This window comes from Adelges cooleyi, unplaced genomic scaffold (genome assembly GCF_023614345.1).
Source record: "Adelges cooleyi isolate 19-005CV unplaced genomic scaffold, UGA_ACOO_1.1 ACOO_flye_CR_arks_rails_tigmint_CR_PRNA_21, whole genome shotgun sequence".
NCBI lineage: Eukaryota > Metazoa > Arthropoda > Insecta > Hemiptera > Adelgidae > Adelges > Adelges cooleyi.
The window spans coordinates 1,760,629-1,781,500 of record NW_026095871.1 but is presented as its reverse complement, the minus strand read 5'-3'; the positions used below and the strand labels follow the sequence as shown (position 1 = coordinate 1,781,500).

General features: G+C 32.1%; 4 protein-coding genes and 1 long non-coding RNA gene across 5 annotated transcripts; 4 read left to right on the top strand and 1 right to left on the bottom strand.

Moving 5' to 3' along the window:
- The first annotated feature begins 3,291 nt into the window (after positions 1–3,291).
- LOC126834868 (uncharacterized) lies at positions 3,292–6,981 on the top strand. Its single transcript, XM_050567070.1, has 8 exons — positions 3,292–3,394; positions 3,461–3,686; positions 3,762–3,885; positions 4,737–5,081; positions 5,170–5,583; positions 5,646–5,845; positions 6,219–6,338; positions 6,768–6,981. Exons 2-8 carry the CDS (start codon positions 3,529–3,531, stop codon positions 6,979–6,981), a joined length of 1,575 nt encoding a protein of 524 aa, XP_050423027.1. The 5' UTR covers positions 3,292–3,394; positions 3,461–3,528.
- A 3,340-nt stretch (positions 6,982–10,321) lies between these two features.
- LOC126834867 (uncharacterized) lies at positions 10,322–14,119 on the top strand. The gene is made up of 9 exons (XM_050567069.1): positions 10,322–10,428; positions 10,488–10,573; positions 10,649–10,839; positions 11,740–11,968; positions 12,037–12,216; positions 12,294–12,440; positions 12,508–12,707; positions 12,803–13,280; positions 14,096–14,119. Exons 1-9 carry the CDS (start codon positions 10,326–10,328, stop codon positions 14,117–14,119), a joined length of 1,638 nt encoding a protein of 545 aa, XP_050423026.1. The 5' UTR covers positions 10,322–10,325.
- A 719-nt stretch (positions 14,120–14,838) lies between these two features.
- LOC126834112 (uncharacterized) lies at positions 14,839–16,079 on the top strand. The gene is made up of 2 exons (XM_050565810.1): positions 14,839–14,922; positions 15,286–16,079. The coding sequence occupies exons 1-2, from the start codon at positions 14,895–14,897 to the stop codon at positions 16,029–16,031; spliced, it is 774 nt and encodes a 257-aa protein (XP_050421767.1). The 5' UTR covers positions 14,839–14,894; the 3' UTR covers positions 16,032–16,079.
- Positions 16,080–16,856: 777 nt separating this feature from the next.
- Positions 16,857–18,453, bottom strand: LOC126834118 (ATP synthase subunit delta, mitochondrial). The gene is made up of 4 exons (XM_050565821.1): positions 18,314–18,453; positions 18,127–18,248; positions 17,759–17,926; positions 16,857–17,251 (listed from the first exon to the last, which is right to left on the bottom strand). The coding sequence occupies exons 2-4, from the start codon at positions 18,241–18,243 to the stop codon at positions 17,051–17,053; spliced, it is 486 nt and encodes a 161-aa protein (XP_050421778.1). The 5' UTR covers positions 18,244–18,248; positions 18,314–18,453; the 3' UTR covers positions 16,857–17,050.
- Positions 18,454–19,206: 753 nt separating this feature from the next.
- LOC126834126 (uncharacterized) lies at positions 19,207–20,849 on the top strand. Its single transcript, XR_007685043.1, has 3 exons — positions 19,207–19,249; positions 19,873–20,061; positions 20,784–20,849. It is a non-coding gene; the product is annotated as an uncharacterized LOC126834126 (long non-coding RNA).
- The last annotated feature ends 23 nt before the right edge of the window (positions 20,850–20,872 follow it).

Below are 20,872 nucleotides of genomic sequence, written 5' to 3'. Positions count from 1 at the left end.
GTATAAAAAATAATGGAGTATATTCGATAAAAGCACAAATACATGACATAATTAAAAATGTCTAAATACATAATGTGTCGTTGACATACTATACATCCTAAATAGGTATTCGTTTAGCAAGTGAACTACCAGAAATTTGGTGTCTACCAATATTTTAACGGTGACCTACTACACCTACTAAATGTTAATACATGTTAATGTAGATAAAAAAATATTATTTACTTTAAATTATTAAAACATCCATAAACTGTGTCATTTTTTTTTTAAATATACAAGTTCCCATTTCATAATCTAGAAAAAACTTAAGCAACTTATGGTTATCAGCGCCCACGACAGACTTAATTATTTATTTGTTTACCTAAAATTGAACAAACATTTACAACCAGTTAGGCTACATATTGAACCAAAGAAAATCCCGTTGGTCATCTGCTAATTAAATGCCCATAAGTAATTATAAGGACACACTTGAATTTTGAAACAAAGATTAATTTGAATAATTAACAATGTCATAAAATTTATCATTATTAGTGTAAATATCATAATGTTATGTTGGTTTTTGACATTTTTAATTTAATTTTGCCTTCTGTAATATTGTGATTAGTGAAATAAGCACGTTGACGTTTGAGGCAGGACCTTGCGTTATAAACATTACTACGGGGCTGGTTCATCGTATGCAATTCATTTATAACATCATAACGAGGGGTTTTAATTGGCTGAGCAACGGTTCACTGACAGCTGAAGTGAATACAAGTAAAAACAATGTGTGTCTTTTCTGCATCCAATTAAATAAGTTGAACAAATAGGTGCGGAGGAGTTGCCAACAACGAATGATGATGTACTAAAAACACAGATAACGTTGAAAATAATAAATTGGACGCTAAAGGTATTTCCTGTCTGCCATGTAGAATTGAAACTATTACAAAATTGTGAAGTTAGTATAGTTTGAATTTTTTTTTTTTTGCTAAAATGAGTATAGTATTTAAAAATGCAATGTTAATGGACCTATACAGAATGAAAAGCGTCTAACCTCACTCTTCGCAAATCCTCCAATGGCGATCGTGAGACTGGAAGAAATATATGGGAGTTTTACTTCAAGTGATTCTACTACTGCACCAGTAACCTCGTACAACAGTAACACTCCACTGAAAAATAAAAACAATATTAGAGTACTTACATTGCATTATTGTTTAAAATGTTTACCTAATACAAGTATGTCATGTTTGACGGTTAAAGGTAATGAACATAGAGGCAATAATCAATAAATTTCATAAGGATTACACACTCTTACATGTCAATGACATATTATTAAATAACGCTAAAGAATGCGATCCAGCAAGTACATGCACTTATCGCTTGGATGTCGGTAATGTTTTGCATTTAATGCAATTTTTTAAAATACATTCTTATTTTTGTTCAACAGTAAATTTTAGTATTCAACTACAGTATCTAGGTATAGCACAGTGGATAGTATGCATTATGGTTTCTCTGAATCATAACTCGCATACAAATACTAATAAACCGCTTATGTTTTGTTGCCAGATGAAATTAGATTTAGTTCGTCTAAAGAAGATACCTTGTTGTTCTATTACATTGTACAATCTATGTTTACATTAGACGACCGCAGACAACTATACAATACAAACTGTATATTCAATTCAACCTTATTGGATGAAATTCCAAGTTATTATCTTATTCAATTATAAAAATTAAAAAAATATATAAATATATAATACCAATGACGTAGAAAAACTTTGTTCTACTCACATAGTCACATCCGTATTAAACTTGTCACTAAGAGGATTCGTTCTACACAATGTATCTACCAAAAGACATTTCAATATTAAAATCTCTTTAAAAAGTACAACCGTCGAGCTGATAAAAACAGATAAAATGATGGCAAACGATGTACTCAAAACGGTTGTTTTCTCCTTCGACCACATTGATAAAAACATAGTGGAAGGTATGAATATGGTGTTTTTAATCAACAAAAGCGCAAGTATCCTAAATACCTTGAGGTTATTAAGTCCTGTTAAAAGTATTTTATTATTAATACCAATCTCTCTATGCTACGCAACTCCTTTTTAATATTATTGTTCCAATTTGATTATAGTTAAATTAATATTTCTCTGTCTACTAATTATAATTTCCACCATGTTTTATATATTAAGTTATGCTTTTAACGACATCCGACTCGGCCACTTCAAAAGTATCCATATTTTATATCAAATCGCAAAAACTAGAAATCAATTTCGATTCATTAATCTTCGAATGGATTTCTTTCGTTCCAAAGATAGTGAACACTAAGATGCAAAGTACATCGGCTTATATACATTACAGGTATTTATAATTATAATATTAACTACTAACTAGGCAAACCGGAAAGTAAGAATAAGTGTAATTATTTTCCAGAGCTCCAAAATACATTTTATTCCAACCCAAGGAGAAAAATAGGGACTCGGTAAATAAAGTCATTTTAACGTAACTGTATTATTATGAATTTTTGTTTGTTTATTCATATTTTATTTAAACCGTAAAAAAAAAATACTTAATTTGTTACTATAGTCGGAAAATCTGAAAGTTGAAAGTGGCTCAAATAATTTGGAAATAATAATAATAATGTTGTCGGACATTGCGGCCGTAACTTTTTATTTCCCAAACAAAACTTTATTACAAAAGAAGTCAAAAATGAAGAATACATTAAACGCTAACGAATGGATTAAAGCACAGTCCGGTTTTGATGTGGACATATTTGTTTTAAGTATGGCTGCAATAACTATGGATAGTGGAATGAAACGAAAAGAAATAGAAAATTACTTTCAATATTTTCCGGTTAACAATTTGGATGATATGACAAATTTTGAAAGTATATTCATGTTAATCATCTCAATGATCTCAATTTGACTGGTAATTTTATTGTGTGTCACTATTAAAGGAGAAGCTTATTTTCCTTGGATGTTAAAATTGGATGAACTTGAATGTTACACTTACAATACATGCACCCAGACTGCGATAGATAAAATAACAATACTCCAACCATTTAGCATGTCTTGTAATTTATATATCAAGGAGACTAACAGAGACATTGATAGCAGTGAAAACGTTTGTAAAATATCCGATGTTCACGTATCGTGTAAAATAGAGCCAATAAATATTTTCATATCAGAAAAAGATGTGAGTCAAGTTTATTATATGGGTATCGTGAAAATATATGCAATAACTTTAATGTAATGTATAATTTTAATAAAATTTCAGAGTGTTATGATTTGTGATTTGTTAGTAAAATGCACGGACGTGTACCTAGCAATATTTTCTAACATTCAGTATAAATTTATAATATCCAAAATTATTTGTGATTATAATATCGGCGTGATAGAAAAAATATCATCGTCTTTTAGTAAGTAGCAGTTGTGATTTTGTGATCAATTGAGATATAAAGCGTACTATTATACTAACATTACAGTCCTCGGAAATAACCAGACAAATTTCGAACATGCCAGTAGTTTTGTATGTATTGTTCAGGGTTTTTCAATGAACATATGGAATAGGTCGGGTATTTCAACGAACAGTGCAAAATTGGTTTTGGACCTTGGGAAAATGGTTGTGTCTCACCAAACAGCTGATATCCGACCGCCTTATAAAAGAACATTGTTCAGCATGCGTTCAGCGTCTATTCGCCATTTTAAAAAGTCTGTGCCAATAGAAATATAACGGTTTAAGGGTTTAATACATTTGTTAGTACTTCCTTTCATTCTAATGATCAGGAACGCCGAAGAATCTGTTTGGGCTCAAGGATCTTATTCGGGAGTTATATTGCAAGTTCTTTCACCGTCAAACGATTTGGACTCGAATGAATTTCTCAGCATCTCGTGGATTCAAACGAGCCGAGTAACGTTTCAAATGGTTATTTTTTATAGACAACAATTTTAAAAATACTTATCCACTTTTTGTGGATAAGTAATTGAAATAGAAAATGGGTGTTGCAGAAATGTGTGAAGTAAATAGGATGACGTTAAAATAAGGAATCAATGTGTAAGAGAAAGCTATAAAAGACATGAACGAGAGAGAGACTAATTTATAATTAAGGGGAAAAAATTAGTTTCACTAGGTTGGAATAGTCTGGTTATTTTTAGAAAAGAGACGACGAGGATGATTCTCGATTGGATGAAAAGGTCTTTAGCTTATTGTGTGCTAATTTGTGATTATGAAACGTTATGAACACTAATTCAGGACGTTACACTTCATAATTGGAAAAAAAAGAATTTTCTATTAAAAACCTCCAGAATAGCCTTGTATCTTGATTTTAACATGGATATGCTATTGTGCTGGATGCAAGAAATTTCATATCGCCATTTACAATTTTACTTTCCGTTAGAGAAAGAGATAATAGATAAGTGAAAAGTGCTTAGATGTAAGCACAGATATATATATATAATAAACTAGATTGCTAACTAACGATAAGAATTGAAGTCGACGGTCTGCCATTCTGGTGGGATTTATGTGTGTTATCAATGCATATTATATATATCTGTAATAATATTATCTATAAATAAGTTGAGAGATTTCGTTAATAGACAAAAGTTCTAGTGCGCATGATCGTGTGGTTTTGGTTAGTTATTTGAGTTATTCCCCGAATTAATTTTTTCAATTCAATGCAAAATGGCCCAGTAATTTAGTAGTATCTTGTTATACCTAACCGAGATTGGCACCTTTCATAATTATGTCATTCCGTTTTACAGAACGACCGAAGCGTTCATAGTGCTGTGGAAGCAATGTCGGCTAACGACGATTATTTATTGCGATTGTCGGTTAACTTGTTGTCGCTTGAAATAATTATATCACCTATTATCTTGAATGATTTTTTGAAAATACTCGAACCTATCCTTCAAGCGTTGGTGTATTTCAAAAGCAAATCGACGCGGCATAGTGTAGATCAGGCTGACGAAATTTTTGATAAAAATACAAAATCTACATCTTCAGAACCACTGCAGTTGTTTGACGTTAACGTCGGGTTAATAAGAATATTATTCCCAATCGACCAGGAAGACGAAGGAACTGAAAACGTGAACACTGTTGTAATACAAGTAATAAAAACCAACAGCTAAATGAGCTAATATTAGCTGTTAGACGAAATGTATACTTTCTATTTTTATTAATTTTTTTTTTTTTTAGATAAATTCAATCGACGTAAACCCGTATCCGGATAACCCAATTGCTAGAGCGCCGTTAAACGAGTATGTTATGAACATAGAACACGAAATAGACGATTTGTTAAACGATTCGGAAAAAGTCCACGATAACCAGTGTCAGTTTATGATACATGATTTTTCAATAAAAACCGGTAGCTGGTCGAATGTCGTTGCCCAGAGCATGGAAGAAGACCAAATATTTTCATACTCACAAACCGAAATGAGCGACGAATATTCAGGAGCTTTTGAATACGATTCTATGAGTTCTATTTCAACTGGAAATAGTGCAAGCAGCGCGCTTAACGCGTTGCTGAATAACGTATCGATTAGTTGTGTCTATGCTCCAGCCATTGTAGTCAGACCAGACAATAAATTAATATGCGGGAAACATTTAGTGGTACCTACTTATCTATTAGACTCTACTTGAGTGTTAATTTATTCGTGTATATCATTTTTTAGATGAACATAGTCAATGAAATCATCATAACAATATCCACCGAGCAGCTGTCAGTGCTGGTGGTTTTATTTTCGCAAATCGACAATTATATTTTAAGTCATATTAAAGACAGTAAATTACTGGAGAACGATTTACAACCAAAACAAATCATTCCTAATAGTTTTAGTGCGTCAAACAAATGCATAACGTCCTTAATGACCAAGTAAAATAATACATTGTCTGTAGATAGGTCTATAACTCAAAGTTGGGCCAAAGTTCATAGTCTCGCATTTAAATCACAGTTGGATTTGACCCGTTAAACCTTTATCCTTAGTAATGACTACCATCGCACCTCACCTCACAGGGAATAATTAAGTTACTATAGTTACTTATATCACAACGGTAAGATTAAACTCAAGTTTCGGTGGGAAAAAAATAAAACAAATTTATCTAACTAACATCTATATATTAACCAGTTACTAACTGGAATAATGCCTTAGTGACTTTGTTAGGGGTAACCTCCCAGCTTTGATGTACACCTATTATATGAATTTTACTTAAAGATATTGTTAATTATTATTATTATTGTATTGAAGTCATCAGGATGGACCGAATGAAATTCCTATGGACATTATTATTACAGGAAATGACATAAGTATTTATTTATACAACTACACAATTACTGACCAGAGCAAAATTGAATTTAAACCACTCTTGTATTGTTGTGTTTATCAACCGAATTTTGTATTACTTTTCACCAAACAAATACAATCGTTTGAAGTATATTGATAGAATTTTCTTTTTATTAAAAATACTATTGTTACTATGGATAGTGGGTATCATAGATTTATCATATTTTTATAGATCATTATATTAGACCTAGTCGTTGCGACGTCACCTCGCGAAACCCGGGTTGAAAACACATTTCCAGAGGCTGAAGCTTATTCAATTCAATTATTCGGTACAAAACAATATGATCAGACAGAAGAGTGTGTCCCAGATTTGTTTACATTTAAAATAACCAGTTATCCCGAAAATGACTTACAAGAAGTAACTTTTCGAACGAATTGAAATTTTTTCTTTAATTAGGTTAATTTGGATTGTTTAATTTTCACTTTAAACTAGATTGATATTATCTTGAATAGAATAATTTCAATTACGATTCACAAGTCTAGTGTCGAGTTGCTTAACGATTTAATTAAAATCATGACGATTTATTCGAATTTGTTACAAAATTCTGATGCTCATTCTATTAAAAACGAATCATCAACCAGTTCAGAACTCTGCGATGAAGTATTTAATAAAAACGGACTACCGGAAAACAATTTAAAGGAATCTGAAGATATAAATGAGTTATAAATATAAAATTAGTTACCTAACTAAAAATACTACGTCCAACGGATTTCTTAAGACAAACTATTGATAATTTCGTAATAGTTTAAGAGTCAATCGAATAGTATACAAAATATTATAAAATTGTTCCACTGGGCTGAACAAAATTTTATTGAACCAATTATTTATGGAACCAATCAAGTTTTGTGTAACTCAGTGTTATCCTTTATAATAATCAGTATTAATATTATTATAAAGTTCCTCGAGGCGGAAAAACATAAGAAGATACTGTGTAATAATATTATAACGGTACATAGTTAATAGTTTAATGTTGTTGTCGTCTTTAGATCTAAACATTCGAGTGTGACTATGAACGTAACCTGTCAACAAGCTGTGGTGACTCTTTTTGCTGATAACAATGAAGGTATCTTCTTTGTTATGTAAATACACTAGATACAACATAATTGCTGGATGATTACTTTGATTGGCTTTGATATTACACAGACAATGTGGTTCTGTGTGTCGGAAGTGCATGTTTTAAGTTAATTACTTGGCCGGAAAACCCTATGGATCATATGACCGGTAGACTGTCGTTATGCGGTGTGACAATATCTACTGGTTATTCGGTCACGCATGAATTTCTATTGTATCCATTGACACTGGCTGTTAACATAAGAGTTTACTCGCTCGATTCTGAACGTTTAACGAAAACGAATCAATTGAAACTAGAAACTGAGTATTTATCGGTTGACTTGTCTCAGAACCGTTGCAGAATTATTTCAAAAATTTGGAGTACATATTGTGATTTTTTGCCCAAAACCGGAAAGAAAAACGACGCGCACCTTCGGGCAAGTAATTATTATTTTTTTTTATATCAGAATTGATTTCTGTAGGATTCCTAATCGTTTGACCGTTATTTATTAGAACAGCAGCCTGTGGTAGAAAAACATTATGTTGACGATTTTCAAACAAACGGTATTGTTGTCGAAACGTCGAATGACACTGATTTGTTACCTGCCAATTCGCAATTTGTTATGACTTGGAAGTATCCACAGCCCAGAGTGCTTACTACAGTTATACTGCGTCCAATGCCGATTTGTGTACGTTAACAGCTACTTATATGCAGCTAAGTGTATCTATATTGCTAAAAATGCGCCTATTACCATAATAACCTCATGTGATTAGTGTACATGTTTTTTTTTGTGATGAGTTCAGTTTAGTCATGATGTCACGGTTTTTTTGAAATGGTACGACGAAATAACAAACCAGTTCAAGCAATGTGCCTGTTTTTCATTTTCAAATAAAGAACCAGTGACGCTTAGCCGAGAAACTGAAAAGGAAGTTTCAAATACTTGGTGTCTGGTTATTGACTGCGAGAATTCACATTTAATAACACACAAATTAATTAGGTAAACAATTTATACATACCTTGTAGACATTTTATGAAGTTTACATTTCATTATCAAAGGACGCAAAGGTTGAATACTAGCCGTTTAAATTATTATTTTTGTTAATAGTTAATTGATGCGAGGGTGAATTAATTCTTAGCCTTTTAAGTGCTCGAAATTTTCCATATACAATGTATAATGTCAAAATATTGCTTAGGTATCATCTTATTCTTTAGTACATAAAATTTGTTTCCTTATCCTAGCCTCTCATATGGTTCTCTATCGTTTAGTAAAATGCTTGCTTTAATCTGCGACTTGCTAACATATTATTGCAATAACTGTAATGATTTATTTTATGTTCAGACAGAGCGTTCAAATCCATTCATTTTTTTCAACACGGTTTGTACCTCAACTACAATTGTCCGTGGCTGTCTCGGCGATAAAAGTTTGTAAATGTACCTGTACAACATTCAGTACACTAAATTAAGATGAAAATTAAATTTGTCTGAACTTCAGTTGATAGATGCCAATCGATCTATCACTTTATAGTAACTTATTTGTATTTCTTTGTAGATAAATATCGTATGTAACACTCAGGCTGATTATAATAATATGTTCGCGCAACGATTCCAATGTGTTTCTAAGGCGATTCCAGAGCATCCATTAGTTATTATCGGACTTGAAAGCGGGCGGGTTAGTTTTCAATCCCTTGAAGGTGGTAAGTACATCATATCGATTTGAATATTGTCAAATCGACTTATGCATTTTGTTCTATGTGTTCATATTCGTTATCGATTAACCCGCATCGTTGTACAGATAAAATTGTCAATGCATCTGCTGAATCAAACCTCAAGATTGAAGTATTATTCTATGAAAACACAATGCAGACTACAGTGTTGCAACTTTTCTTTGAATTCGCTTGCTATCACACGGAAATCCCAAGTAATATTTAATCATACAATTTTATTATACGACTTACGAGTTACCAATATCAAGTAACTTGCTCAGCTTTGATTAATGTATCTGCACAAATTTTGGAATTCTACTTTTACAGGAAAAAACAGTCATTACAGTTTACGAACCGGACCCGTTCTAGTTGAGTTTGGGCCTAGTACAATTAATTCACTGTACAAAGCGTGGCAATTATGGAACAACATTTCTTATGACACAAGTCCTTATGTCGTTTGTAACGACACTTACTTCGATATAATGCGAGTTTTATTTTCCGATTTTTTGACATAATACTTATCAATTATTCGTTCTATATTTATAAATACATACACATATATATCATAATTGATACATCTACATTGAACCACGTTAATATTTTAACAGGTTCGGCCAAGCAAACACTGACGAAGCAATAGTGCTCGAGAGTTTACAATGTTTTCATTATACTTGGAATACTTCTACCAAATCATTTTTAATGAGATTTGCCGTTGGTAATGACGGTACAAACACTAAGTATGTATGAGTTTAAAACACGAATTGATATAATATAGGGCTTTAAATGTTATAATGCTATACGATAGGCTATTTTGGAGTGAAGTTATTGCCATTGACAATGATATTTCAAAAGCTTTGACATTAAAAGCGTCTGATGGCGCATCAAAAGTTCTATGGGTGAATGTTAATCGAGCGTCGCCTGTTTTGACAAAAGTAAATAAGCCTCAAATGCTTACCTTAAAATGATACTATATTGAGTAGGTATAGATTTCAAATCTATATTCTATATTCTACTCAAGAGATATTACCACTTAAACGTTTCACGTTTATTAGCAAGTACAGAATAACAGTTAACGTTTAGAAAATGTTTAGATAATTATCAGAAGCACTTTGAACTTAATAAACGAAACGATATATTCATTAAGTGTGCGAATAACAAGGGGAAATCTTGGTGATGAAAAAGAAGAAGACATTTTTAACGTTCTTCCGGCTAGCTTGAGTTCATCGGTAATGATTAATGATTCATTTGCCATTTCAATGGCATTACGCCATAGTCAATCTGAAAATCAGTGGTCGGATACAATTTGTTTGTACGACAAAAACAGGAATACTGAAGATTACAGTACCGTACGCGTTAATAGTGAGTTTCCAAGGTATCCTTTGAAAAATAAATTCTTAGCATTTTTATAATTTTTTCAGTCGCCGATAAAGAGGATCCAAATCAGTACCGAAGCGTTTGGTGTACTTCGATTGTAGAAAACTCCGACAAAATCGTTCGAATGTTGGTAGGTTAACGGAAATCGCGTCAGTTGACAATTACACCCTTCTGTTTAGTTGGCATTATTATTATTGTAAGATAGATTCTGATTCTACCTATGTATGTGATTCGATCGTACTTGACATTCGACACCGAAGTCAGTATTAGCAGTACGAATTCAGATGGTCAATTTAGTGTCATGGTCGCGTCAGCGCTTAAAGGAAATCGCGTACAACCAGTTGACTTACCTGAAACACTGACCGACGATTGTACATGTTTAACAGTGGCTTTAAAGTATGTTTCATTTTTCAATATATAGGCGACGGAATGAATTTAAATATTCATTACATAAACATCATACGCTTAGGCTGCCATTAGGAGTCAAGGGAAGGAAATTTCCTATGTGGAAAATAAAAGTATGCATAGCCCATAGGGAAATCACAAACATTACCATTATGGAAAACGTTGATTAATAACTAATTTATTCCTTGCATAATGAAAATAAAACTAAAAAAAAAAATAGTTATACATTAAAAATGAAAAATATAGTCACATTTACTTAAGGAAACGTTTGGTTTAATTTTTAGACTTATCAGTCACAGTTCAGTAACTTGCGTTGAAATGTTGAGCATTATTTATTATATTGCTATAGAGGATTATCTTTGTGGTTGAGGTTTTATTTAATTATTTAATTATTTTATAATACATAACCGCAAGCGTTGCTTAAGTTTTTTCTAGATTATTTATTACATGTGATCTTTATAATCATTCGCGCTTATGAACTCTATAAAAATATTGTTTTATGTATTTTATTATTTCCTTCTTATCTATAATAACTTTCACCCAATTCCACTCAAGATTTCTCCACAGTTAACGTGCATAGTTATAGTATTTTCCTAAATCTTCGTAATACCCATTATACGTTATGACCACAGGTTAAATATTGATGACTTCATAATGAGTTTTGTGCTTATATATTTAAGACGTTTGTTATAATAAAACAAAAAAAATGACCCCCAAAACAAAAACTACTCAAAATTGTGTTTTAGTTTTAGTTTTTAAGATTAGTTTACCTACTCTCAAAAGTAAAGCAGACTTAGAAGTTATCACTTTTGACCTGTGGCCTCTCTAAATTGCATTAAAAAATCAGTATTGTACTTGATTTATTATTTATATAATTATGATGTTATTTAGTAAAAAGAGGTTTTCGGATGTAAACATTCTATCATATCCGAACGACGAGGAACATAAGGAAAACGATTCAAATCATGAACAAGAAACTTCGCAGTTGAGTATTGAAGAAATTATTAATGGGAAATACCTAACGACAGATTCAGGTCTAAAATGGCCGTATGTTGGACACCAATTCAACAAAGTCCAGTGGAAGCAAGGACTTGCAATAAATACGAAAGCAACCGTTACAGTAATAGCTGTTAACTAGGACACGATTTTTTACGAATTTCTATTTTTTAAATGTGATGTATGCCTTAGATAGAGCCACACGATTACATTGATCATGACGGGTTATCGACGAAATCAATTGTAGTAAAGCCTTGGGCATTAATAGTGAATACAACTGGTCATAAAATTGCTTTATTTCTTAAAATTTCACCGCCAGAGACTCTATGCACTTTAGATAACATGAGCGTAGTTGCTCCGCCAGAAATCAAGGTAGGTATCGATACGGATGTTTATAACTATCTCAATATAATCATGTGCTCTAACGCAAAAAAATCATTTAACTTCAGGAAAATTTTTATATCGTGATCAATGAAGACGTCAATTACCACTCCGTTCCTTTAAGTATGGTCAGTCAAAAACGGTTACACAACTTAGAAGGACATTCGGTACCCTTGGAAGGGCATTTGTCTATCTTAATCAAATATCACAATTCAGTGAGTGATAAATCAAACCGCCTAGTAACATGTTTTTGTAAATTAAATTTAAAATATGTACGTTTAGATCGGTTTTTTCGACGTTTGTTCTTCGAATTTCGAAGGCATGCGAATTTTGCACATTCAAAGCGCGTACGTTGCCACCAATCATAGTTCAAAAGATGTCGACATTTTAACCGTGTGTTCGATGCCCTCTTCGGATTTGTACAACCTTCCGTTAGATATCGACCAGCTAACAGTGAATTTACCAAAAAGTCAGGCGTTCTTGTAAGTTGACCGCCTTGACGCCACGATGCTCTTCGACCGTCCCAATGCTCTAGCTTCATTGATATGTAATCCCGTCGATTCCTCTGAAATTCTAGAAGCAAACCTTTAACCGTGTGGACTTTAACGGACACGGTCGTTAGTGGGGTTATCTTGGAAAAACTCAACCGGTACATCGCATTGGTGTTCAAGGGTAACGTGAGTTGCCCCATCAAGGTATCCGACATACCGGACAACGAATTTCCTTTGCCGGTGTCGTTTTGTTCGCCGGGTGAATTTAATCCGCTGTTAAGTGTATCGTTGACGGTGCACGGCGGACAATATGTGCTGACCGTGCACGATCAGCCATATCCGCAATTGATCATTGACAATTTTTGCCACACGACTATATTGATAACCAAAAATGTGGAATCGGAAACGTTTTCGGAAGACTGGAATTGGTCGTACAAGATATGTTCGGGAGACAACGGATTCTTGTCGTTTACGGCACTGAACAACCCGCAAACATTGTATGCAACTAAAATGTCTGCAAACTCGATTAACGGTAAGCTATGTAGTCAGATGAGATGGGTTTTGGTAAATCAATATTGTGTGTTAAATCAGAAATGGGCATATTATGTAACTCTTAGATAGGTTCGCGAGCATAACGTTGAAAAGCAGCGACCATACGTTATCGGCAATATCGTCTGACAATAAGATTGATGTTGCAGTATCGAAAAAAGCTTTCACCTGGAACGTGACCTTTCAGCCGGTTGCACCGCTCGAACACTCGACAATGTTGTCGACCACCTCTAAAAGTACTAAACTTGTGACTTGTCGTTAGACACATGAATGATTACCAGTGTTATCTTTAAGTTGAAACTCAAAACCCTATTATAGACACTGCAATCGATAATCAGAATTATTGAAAACAAATGCAATTTAGTCTATCCGAAAATTCACCAAATTAGCTTAAAACTAATTACATGTTCTTTTGCATTTAATATCAAATCAAACATATTGTTGTACTAGTAGTACGAGCCATTTTTTTTTTACCTTCTCCTTCCTTTTTTTCATCACTATTATCGATTAACTTATAAAAAAAAATTAACCTAATTCTTTGTGAGAATAAAACTAATACATAATAGTGATGGGAGTATCCGGAGTTATCAAATTCGGATTTGACAAATCTAAATCATTCAGATAGGTATTATGACGGAATACCAGAATTTTCGAATCGCAGTATTTAAAGTAATGCTAAAATATTGTTTTAAATAAGTACTATAAACGTTTATACAAGTTTCGAAACGGTAGTTTTATTATTTAAGCTTTTTCAATAAAGAAATTAAATCCGTATAAACCGGATTTTAGACTCATCCAACATCTAATATTCCGGAGATACTCTTTTCTAGGAAATAGGAATCATTATTCAGTGAATCAATTTTATTGACGCCGAGAGCTGACAAATGATAACTAATATAAATATTTAATTACAATGATTGAATCTATCAACCATTCTCAGTTACCTACCTGGCATTTAAAAATTTTAATCTTAATAAAAATGTGCCATTTATTAATACTTGGAATAATGGAAAAGGAAACTTAAAACTTTTAACTGTCAATAATTACAAAAACTAAAAAATGACAATTACCTAGTCCCATCTATGTATTTGGATGGTAAAAATGTAATGCATTTATTCGAAATGTTTTAATTATACAACATGAGTCATGATTCTTTATAATAGCTCATTTCACGTTTCTTTGAACAACAACACGTGAAAAAAAAATACTAATGGTTTATAATTTAAGGAACTTGGCCGACTATTGATTATCATTCCCAAGGTTTCATTATAACTTTGTTTGTGGACGAATTATACTCAAAAGCCATACTCACAGCTACGCTAGAGAATTTAGCAGTTGGAATCAATTCGAACACAGTAACGCGATTTCTAATTTGATTACACTCGATTACAATTGTATATTATGTTTAAAATTCATTTATAGAATTGCGAGAACGAAATCGAGATGGATATTTCGGTTTATAATATACAAATCGACAACCGTCTGTACTTCTTGAATGGAAATTATAATTTTCCGACTATAATGAAAAAACAACGGAAAGATTCCCAACGACTTCTTGACGAGCCAACAAATACAGTCATTAATGAACAAAGAGCTGATATTGATTTAGCTTTGAACATAAAAATCATAATGACCGAAACTAGAACAAAATGTCTAGGTACATCTACCTACTATAACATTTTTTTTAAAATTATTTATGTACAAAATGTTAAACGAGTAGCAGTAGATAAATGTCGATAAAATAGTGTATATTACTGTATTGTATGTATTTATAAGTGTTAAAACGTGCACCACCTTTAGCTAACGTAAAAAACACATAATACTTTACACATTGTTTCCTATTATTCATTATGAATGATTACAATTTGGGGTTTTTAATCTTTCATCGTCATAATTACAACTATGACTTTAATTTAAACAAGAATATAAATTACAAGTTAATATAAAAGAAAATATGTATAATATAAAAACTACACTTTTTTAAATTAGAGTATACATAAATATGATTTTGTCGTTTTAGAACTTTTGGATGTAGAAGTTTCCATAGCTACACTGATTGTATGTATTGAAGACAGCTTTTGCCATTCCTTAATGGAGCATATAAAACGGTTTAGACTGTTTCCGTTTGACCACTTAGCCCAGGATGACATTGTACCAGAAATGTTTCTGCCGTTACATTTTCGAGCATATCCTCAAGCGGCACACAATCAGTTAACGTTTAGAAATTTAACAATAAAACCATTCACACTCGAATTGAGCCTTCGTTGGAAAGCTATGTGCCATTTGTGTTTTAACCGACTGCAGTTGGGTTTTTTACAATTCAAGAAGCTTAATATGAAAGCATCACAAAAGCAATTGATTTCGTGCATGTTAATACATTATTATACCACATTAATAAAAAATGTCGGTCAAGTTTTAAGTTCAGTCGAGTTGTTCGGGGCGCCGAGAAACTTGGCTAATACCATCGAAGAAGGACTGTACGACTTCCTCAATTTCACTGCCAAAGGAATAAATCGAGGTTATTTAGGGTTATTTTATGGAATTGCCGAAGGATCTAAATCATTAATAACTAAGGTAACATGTGGATTGTTGTTATCAATTTTCGGATTCACATCTAGTTGGTCGCAAATGTTTAACGGATTCAAAAGTTTTCGGAGCATTTCAATTGTGATCGCAAAATGCTTGGAAGCGATTGCAATTTTAAGCAAATTGTGCCTAAGGAGTATACAGTGGAAACCAACTTCGAATGTAACACTAAAAACATAATAATAACAAATGTGTCGTTAACGATTTTGATTTTTTCCATATAATTTCAGATACAGTATTGTCAGATAAGAAAAATATTTAGTATATCCGAATTAAGGTACTAATTATAGTAAAAAAACTATAGACAATTAAAATTGCTATAAAAGTTTTTATACGCCAATATTTTTTGTTTTTTAAAAAATACATTTTGCTTTCATTAAACGATAGAAACACTGTTGAATTTGAATGGTTATTAACAGAATGTTTCACAGAAAATTTCATACTGTTCAGGTTTCGATTGTTATTAAATTTGAGTCCCACTGATAAAATACTTGCAACATGTAATATGGTTACGGCAATATATGACAACAATGACAAAATGCAAAATCTAACAATTGTTTTGACAAAAAACCATGTATACTTATACAATGAACAGCTGGAACAAGTCATTAGAAGCATACCACGCTACGCAATGAAATTTACGTCTGAACAAAATGTTCGATCGATTACATTATATTATTTAAAGGTAAACAGACAAAATTAAATTTTTCTCCATAAATTTCATCATTAATGTTTGTACATAGTACAACGACGCTACCATAGTACATGACACAAACCTAACCAACACAGTATTGTCGTCAGAAGTCACAGAACAAGTTATCAAACTGATAGTTGATCCGAAAGTTCATAATTACTTAAAGCAAATAACCGAATCAGACATTGATCAAGCCAACAACTGAGAATAAAAATATTTTATTTAAATGTATGTGTTCTACTATATTAAAAAAAAAATAAATGTATGATCACTGATTATTGATCAGTATAGATTATAAAGTAATCGCTATGTTCTGTGTTGGAAATATAATTTATTGAAATTGTGTGACAAAAAAAAAAAATTATAAACTGAAATTTTAAACATAAATATCAACAAGTTTTGAGGAAAAAATGAATTTTCGATTTGTATCAAGTAATCTATTTGTAAAACAGGAAATTCTGAAACGAATTTCCACACTAATATAATACATAATTCTAAAAACGTTTTAATTTCCTGATGCTAATACTAGGGCTTCAGCTACTTCTACAGCAATAGCGGCTTCTGCCTTAGAAACTTCATCTGAAGCAGTTGCCAATTGACTTTGTGCTTCTTGCAACACTTGACGGGCAGCTGAACTGTCAATATCTTCAATTGGATGAGCTTCCTCGGCTAAGACTTGAACACTGGAATCTTCATTTACAGTCACCTGAGAGAAAACAAAATGTGTTAATATGACACACACACATTGTCACATGAATCGGGCACCCGAAATCCTAAAGGGAATCTGGACAGCCAATTATTAGTATCTTTTTTCCCTACCACCCATCACCCTGCTCTACATATCGTTTCTCCGGTGGTGTAAGTGCAAATTTAACTGTTCTTCAGAAAACGTGGTTTAAAATTTTAGTGTAATGGTAACCGTACACGATGGTAAACGACAAAACTGCTCTCTAGCGGTCAATGATAAATAGGTATTACACTTATGCCATTGTTTTACTCGATATAATGAAATGTTATCGATTCTGTTTTCGTACTTAAGTCAAAAAGTCAAAAATTTGCACTTACACCATTGTTCCACCGGAGAAGCGATATGTCATTAGATGGTGGCGGGATATACTGATAATAGGCCCTCTCGATCCACATAAGTATTCAGGACGACCGATTACGGCATTATATAAATCTTAAAATAAAGTTAAAACATATATATTTTTACCGTTCCACTGGATACAAATATTTTCTTGGATGTTGAATCGTCTTCGTAAACGGTTACAACACCTGGGCGGAGAACAGCCAATGTAGGCACATGGTTTGGTAAGATACCGAAAGATCCACTGAACGATGGTACATCAACTTGCTTGACATTCTTTTCGGCATAGTATATCTTTACAAAATTAAAAAAATTAAATGTATTATTATCGAAAAACAAAAGATAAATGGATATATATGTATAATATATGGACGTCACTTATATGACTAAACATAATTAACTTATTTTTCTTACGCTGTTCAATCAAAGTGTGTGATATTAGTAAGTAGTTTAAGACAAAAATATTAAAAATTAACATGAAAATAGTGCCTTACTTGATTGGCGGCAGCAAATGTAAAACTCATTTGATCGGCGTAAGTCCGCGAGAAACATTTTGTTGTACCTTGGCTTAACTTGGCGGCTAGTCGGGTAGATCGCAAGAATACTGCCATTTTATCTAACGCAGTTATAATTCACAACTTAAAATGTAACTGTATTTGAAACGTAAACCAATTTACTTACCGGTCTTGAGGAAGATTAATCTATAAAAAGGAAATAGAAGGGAAATAACTATTTTACATTAATCGTTGACGAAAATGACCTCTATACCTAGTCTATATTATAAAACCAAGTGGTAAATGAACATTGATAATGTTCATTGATAATGCAATTTCGGCTGATTAAAACACAAGGACGTTACAAATACGGCAACACTGTATTTTGTTTAATTGTGCGCATGGTAACACTGAAAGATTTCTACGCCCACCGCGAAAAACTATCGGCGTGGTATAGTTTATTGTGAAAACAAATTCAAGTATTTCGTATTTCGATATCTAATAAATAATTTTTTTATTTTTTTCAAATACTTGCACAATATGAATTAAATATTAATACTGCATATAGCATACTATCTATAATTTCGAAAAAAAAGGTTGGATCTAATTGAAATTTATAAGGAATATTTATTTGGTGCATCCTATTACGGCAATTATCTCAAATTTGAATGCTACTTATTTTTTAGCCTTAATTTTAGAACCTTTTGGTTAAAATTTGTCAGCGGGTAGTACTCATATGTATCTATAATAAATTTAACGGGGAAATTATTGTTATTGGACAAGGGTCAGCCAGGCATAAATTACAATTTCTTATTGGAAATCATATACTTCCTTATAAATTATAATATGACTGTATATCAGGCAGTTCGACAGTTTTCTACGAGTAGTGATATGGAGGCTGATAATGAATCCGAACTTCCTTTAGGATCTGCAGGAATATGGGTTTAAACACTCACCATATATTACAGGTATATCCACTTATGTAATTCAAAAAGAGAAATAGTATCTTTATTCACCCTGCATATTTGATTAAATGTTTACTGCATTATCATTTTTTGTTTTTTACAAAAGTACAAAAGGCTCAAAAGTACCTCTAAAAAGATCAAAGATGAATTGTGGTTAGGTAAGTAATTTGTGCTAATTTAAAGTAATGATTGTAACTACTTTGATTTAACTCTTTGAGGCACGAGATTTTAATAAATAAAAAAACCCTAGTTGCCCACAAACTTTATTTTTGATTTGTTTTATAATAAAATACTTTTTATTACTTATGAATAAATGTTGAAAACTAAAAAAATTGATTTTTTATTTATAAAAAAAGAGATGGGTTAAAAAATGTCCCGCTGTGCATGATTATCAAATATGTTGGTTTGTTCCTTTTTCGATAATATTGTTTTCTAATTCAGGGACTTTTAATAATTGATAATTTGGTCCCTGCTTTATTGGCGGAAATAAGGGGTGACGAATATTAGTATGGTCAGTTTTAAGATGTGTTAGTGTGACACATTTCCTGTCGATACGAATGAACCTGATAACAAAATTAGTCATTTCATAGATTAAATTTAATATAATCAATTTTTTCTTGTAAGCTTATGATAAACAAGGGTGTAAAATTATTAACGATAGAAACAGCAAAACATGGTTTATTAAAACAATTAAAATATCTATATTTAAAATGGTGGATTATTTTTCGTCCCGCTATGCTTCAAAGAGTTAATTGTTCCACAATATTATTCTTTATTGCAGAAGGCAATGTTTCTCCAGTGAAGTCTCCACTAGAATTATATCTTCAAGCTTTCGTTACCTGATTATGTTCAAATTCAAGATCCCTCATTGCCAGTGCTCAGTTTATTACGAGTATTGTATGCCATAAATCAATACTGGACTTCTTTGTATCCCACACAACTTCATAATAATGCAATTATCCCATTTAACGTGAGTATACTAATAAGTTGGAAAGGTCAATTGAACAAGGTGGTAGTGTTAAGAGGGCGTCGCACCGCCCATTTTTAAGGAGTAAAGTATAGGCAATTTTTTACAAAATCTTAATTTAAAGGTTAAACTGTGATGTGTAATTATTAGTTCAAAAACTAGGACTCTATATTGGTTGTTGATTTATTTTTTGGACTATCACAGCATCCTTGAAAGCGATTTAAAAATAATTTTCCATCTCTACATGTTTAGGCAGACTGAAAATAACTCACTTAATTTTGGTTTTAGAGTAAAAGCACCCATTATAAAATTAAAAGAGAACAATATTCCAGAGGGCAAGACTGCGTTTTTTTCATTATTTCAAGTATAGCGCTCAATACATATTTTAGAAATGACGACTATTTTAACATTTTTAAATGATTGTAACTTTTCAAAAACTGCATTTTTTTTAAAAAACGCATCGTTTTGCCCTCCGAAATATTGTTCACTTTTAATTTTATAATGGGTGCTTTTACCCTAAAACCAAAATTAAGCGAGTTATTTTCAGTTGGTGTAAACATGTTTTTCACCACTGAAAATCACCGGTGCGACGCCCTCTTTAAAAACTTGCCGTCTCTGGTTCACACACTCGTTCAAGCATGGCTCCATTTACTGGACAATAAACCGTCAAGTTAAAAGGAGTCGCAATTATTTAAAATAAAATGTCAATAATTTTTTTCTTGTAGGAATTCATAAATGTTAAAATATCAGCCAAAGCAAACCGACAACTTCAAGATCCATTAGTAATTATGTCAGGAAATTTACCCTAATTTTG

Excerpts from the sequence above, each read along its gene's own strand:
- LOC126834868 (XM_050567070.1), top strand. The coding sequence starts at position 3,529 with ATGAACATATGGAATAGGTCGGGTATTTCAACGAACAGTGCAAAATTG. Across the intron at positions 5,584-5,645 it reads TATGCGGGAAACATTTAGTG|ATGAACATAGTCAATGAAAT; the intron begins GTACCTACTTAT and ends ATCATTTTTTAG. Across the intron at positions 6,339-6,767 it reads ATTGAATTTAAACCACTCTT|AATAATTTCAATTACGATTC; the intron begins GTATTGTTGTGT and ends TATCTTGAATAG.
- LOC126834867 (XM_050567069.1), top strand. The coding sequence starts at position 10,326 with ATGGCATTACGCCATAGTCAATCTGAAAATCAGTGGTCGGATACAATT. Across the intron at positions 10,429-10,487 it reads CAGTACCGTACGCGTTAATA|TCGCCGATAAAGAGGATCCA; the intron begins GTGAGTTTCCAA and ends TAATTTTTTCAG. Across the intron at positions 13,281-14,095 it reads GTCAGATGAGATGGGTTTTG|GAAATAGGAATCATTATTCA; the intron begins GTAAATCAATAT and ends ACTCTTTTCTAG.
- LOC126834112 (XM_050565810.1), top strand. The coding sequence starts at position 14,895 with ATGACCGAAACTAGAACAAAATGTCTAG. Across the intron at positions 14,923-15,285 it reads AACTAGAACAAAATGTCTAG|AACTTTTGGATGTAGAAGTT; the intron begins GTACATCTACCT and ends TTGTCGTTTTAG.
- LOC126834118 (XM_050565821.1), bottom strand. The coding sequence starts at position 18,243 with ATGGCAGTATTCTTGCGATCTACCCGACTAGCCGCCAAGTTAAGCCAA. Across the intron at positions 17,927-18,126 it reads CATTTGCTGCCGCCAATCAA|ATATACTATGCCGAAAAGAA; the intron begins GTAAGGCACTAT and ends AATTTTGTAAAG. Across the intron at positions 17,252-17,758 it reads TATTTGTATCCAGTGGAACG|GTGACTGTAAATGAAGATTC; the intron begins GTAAAAATATAT and ends GTTTTCTCTCAG.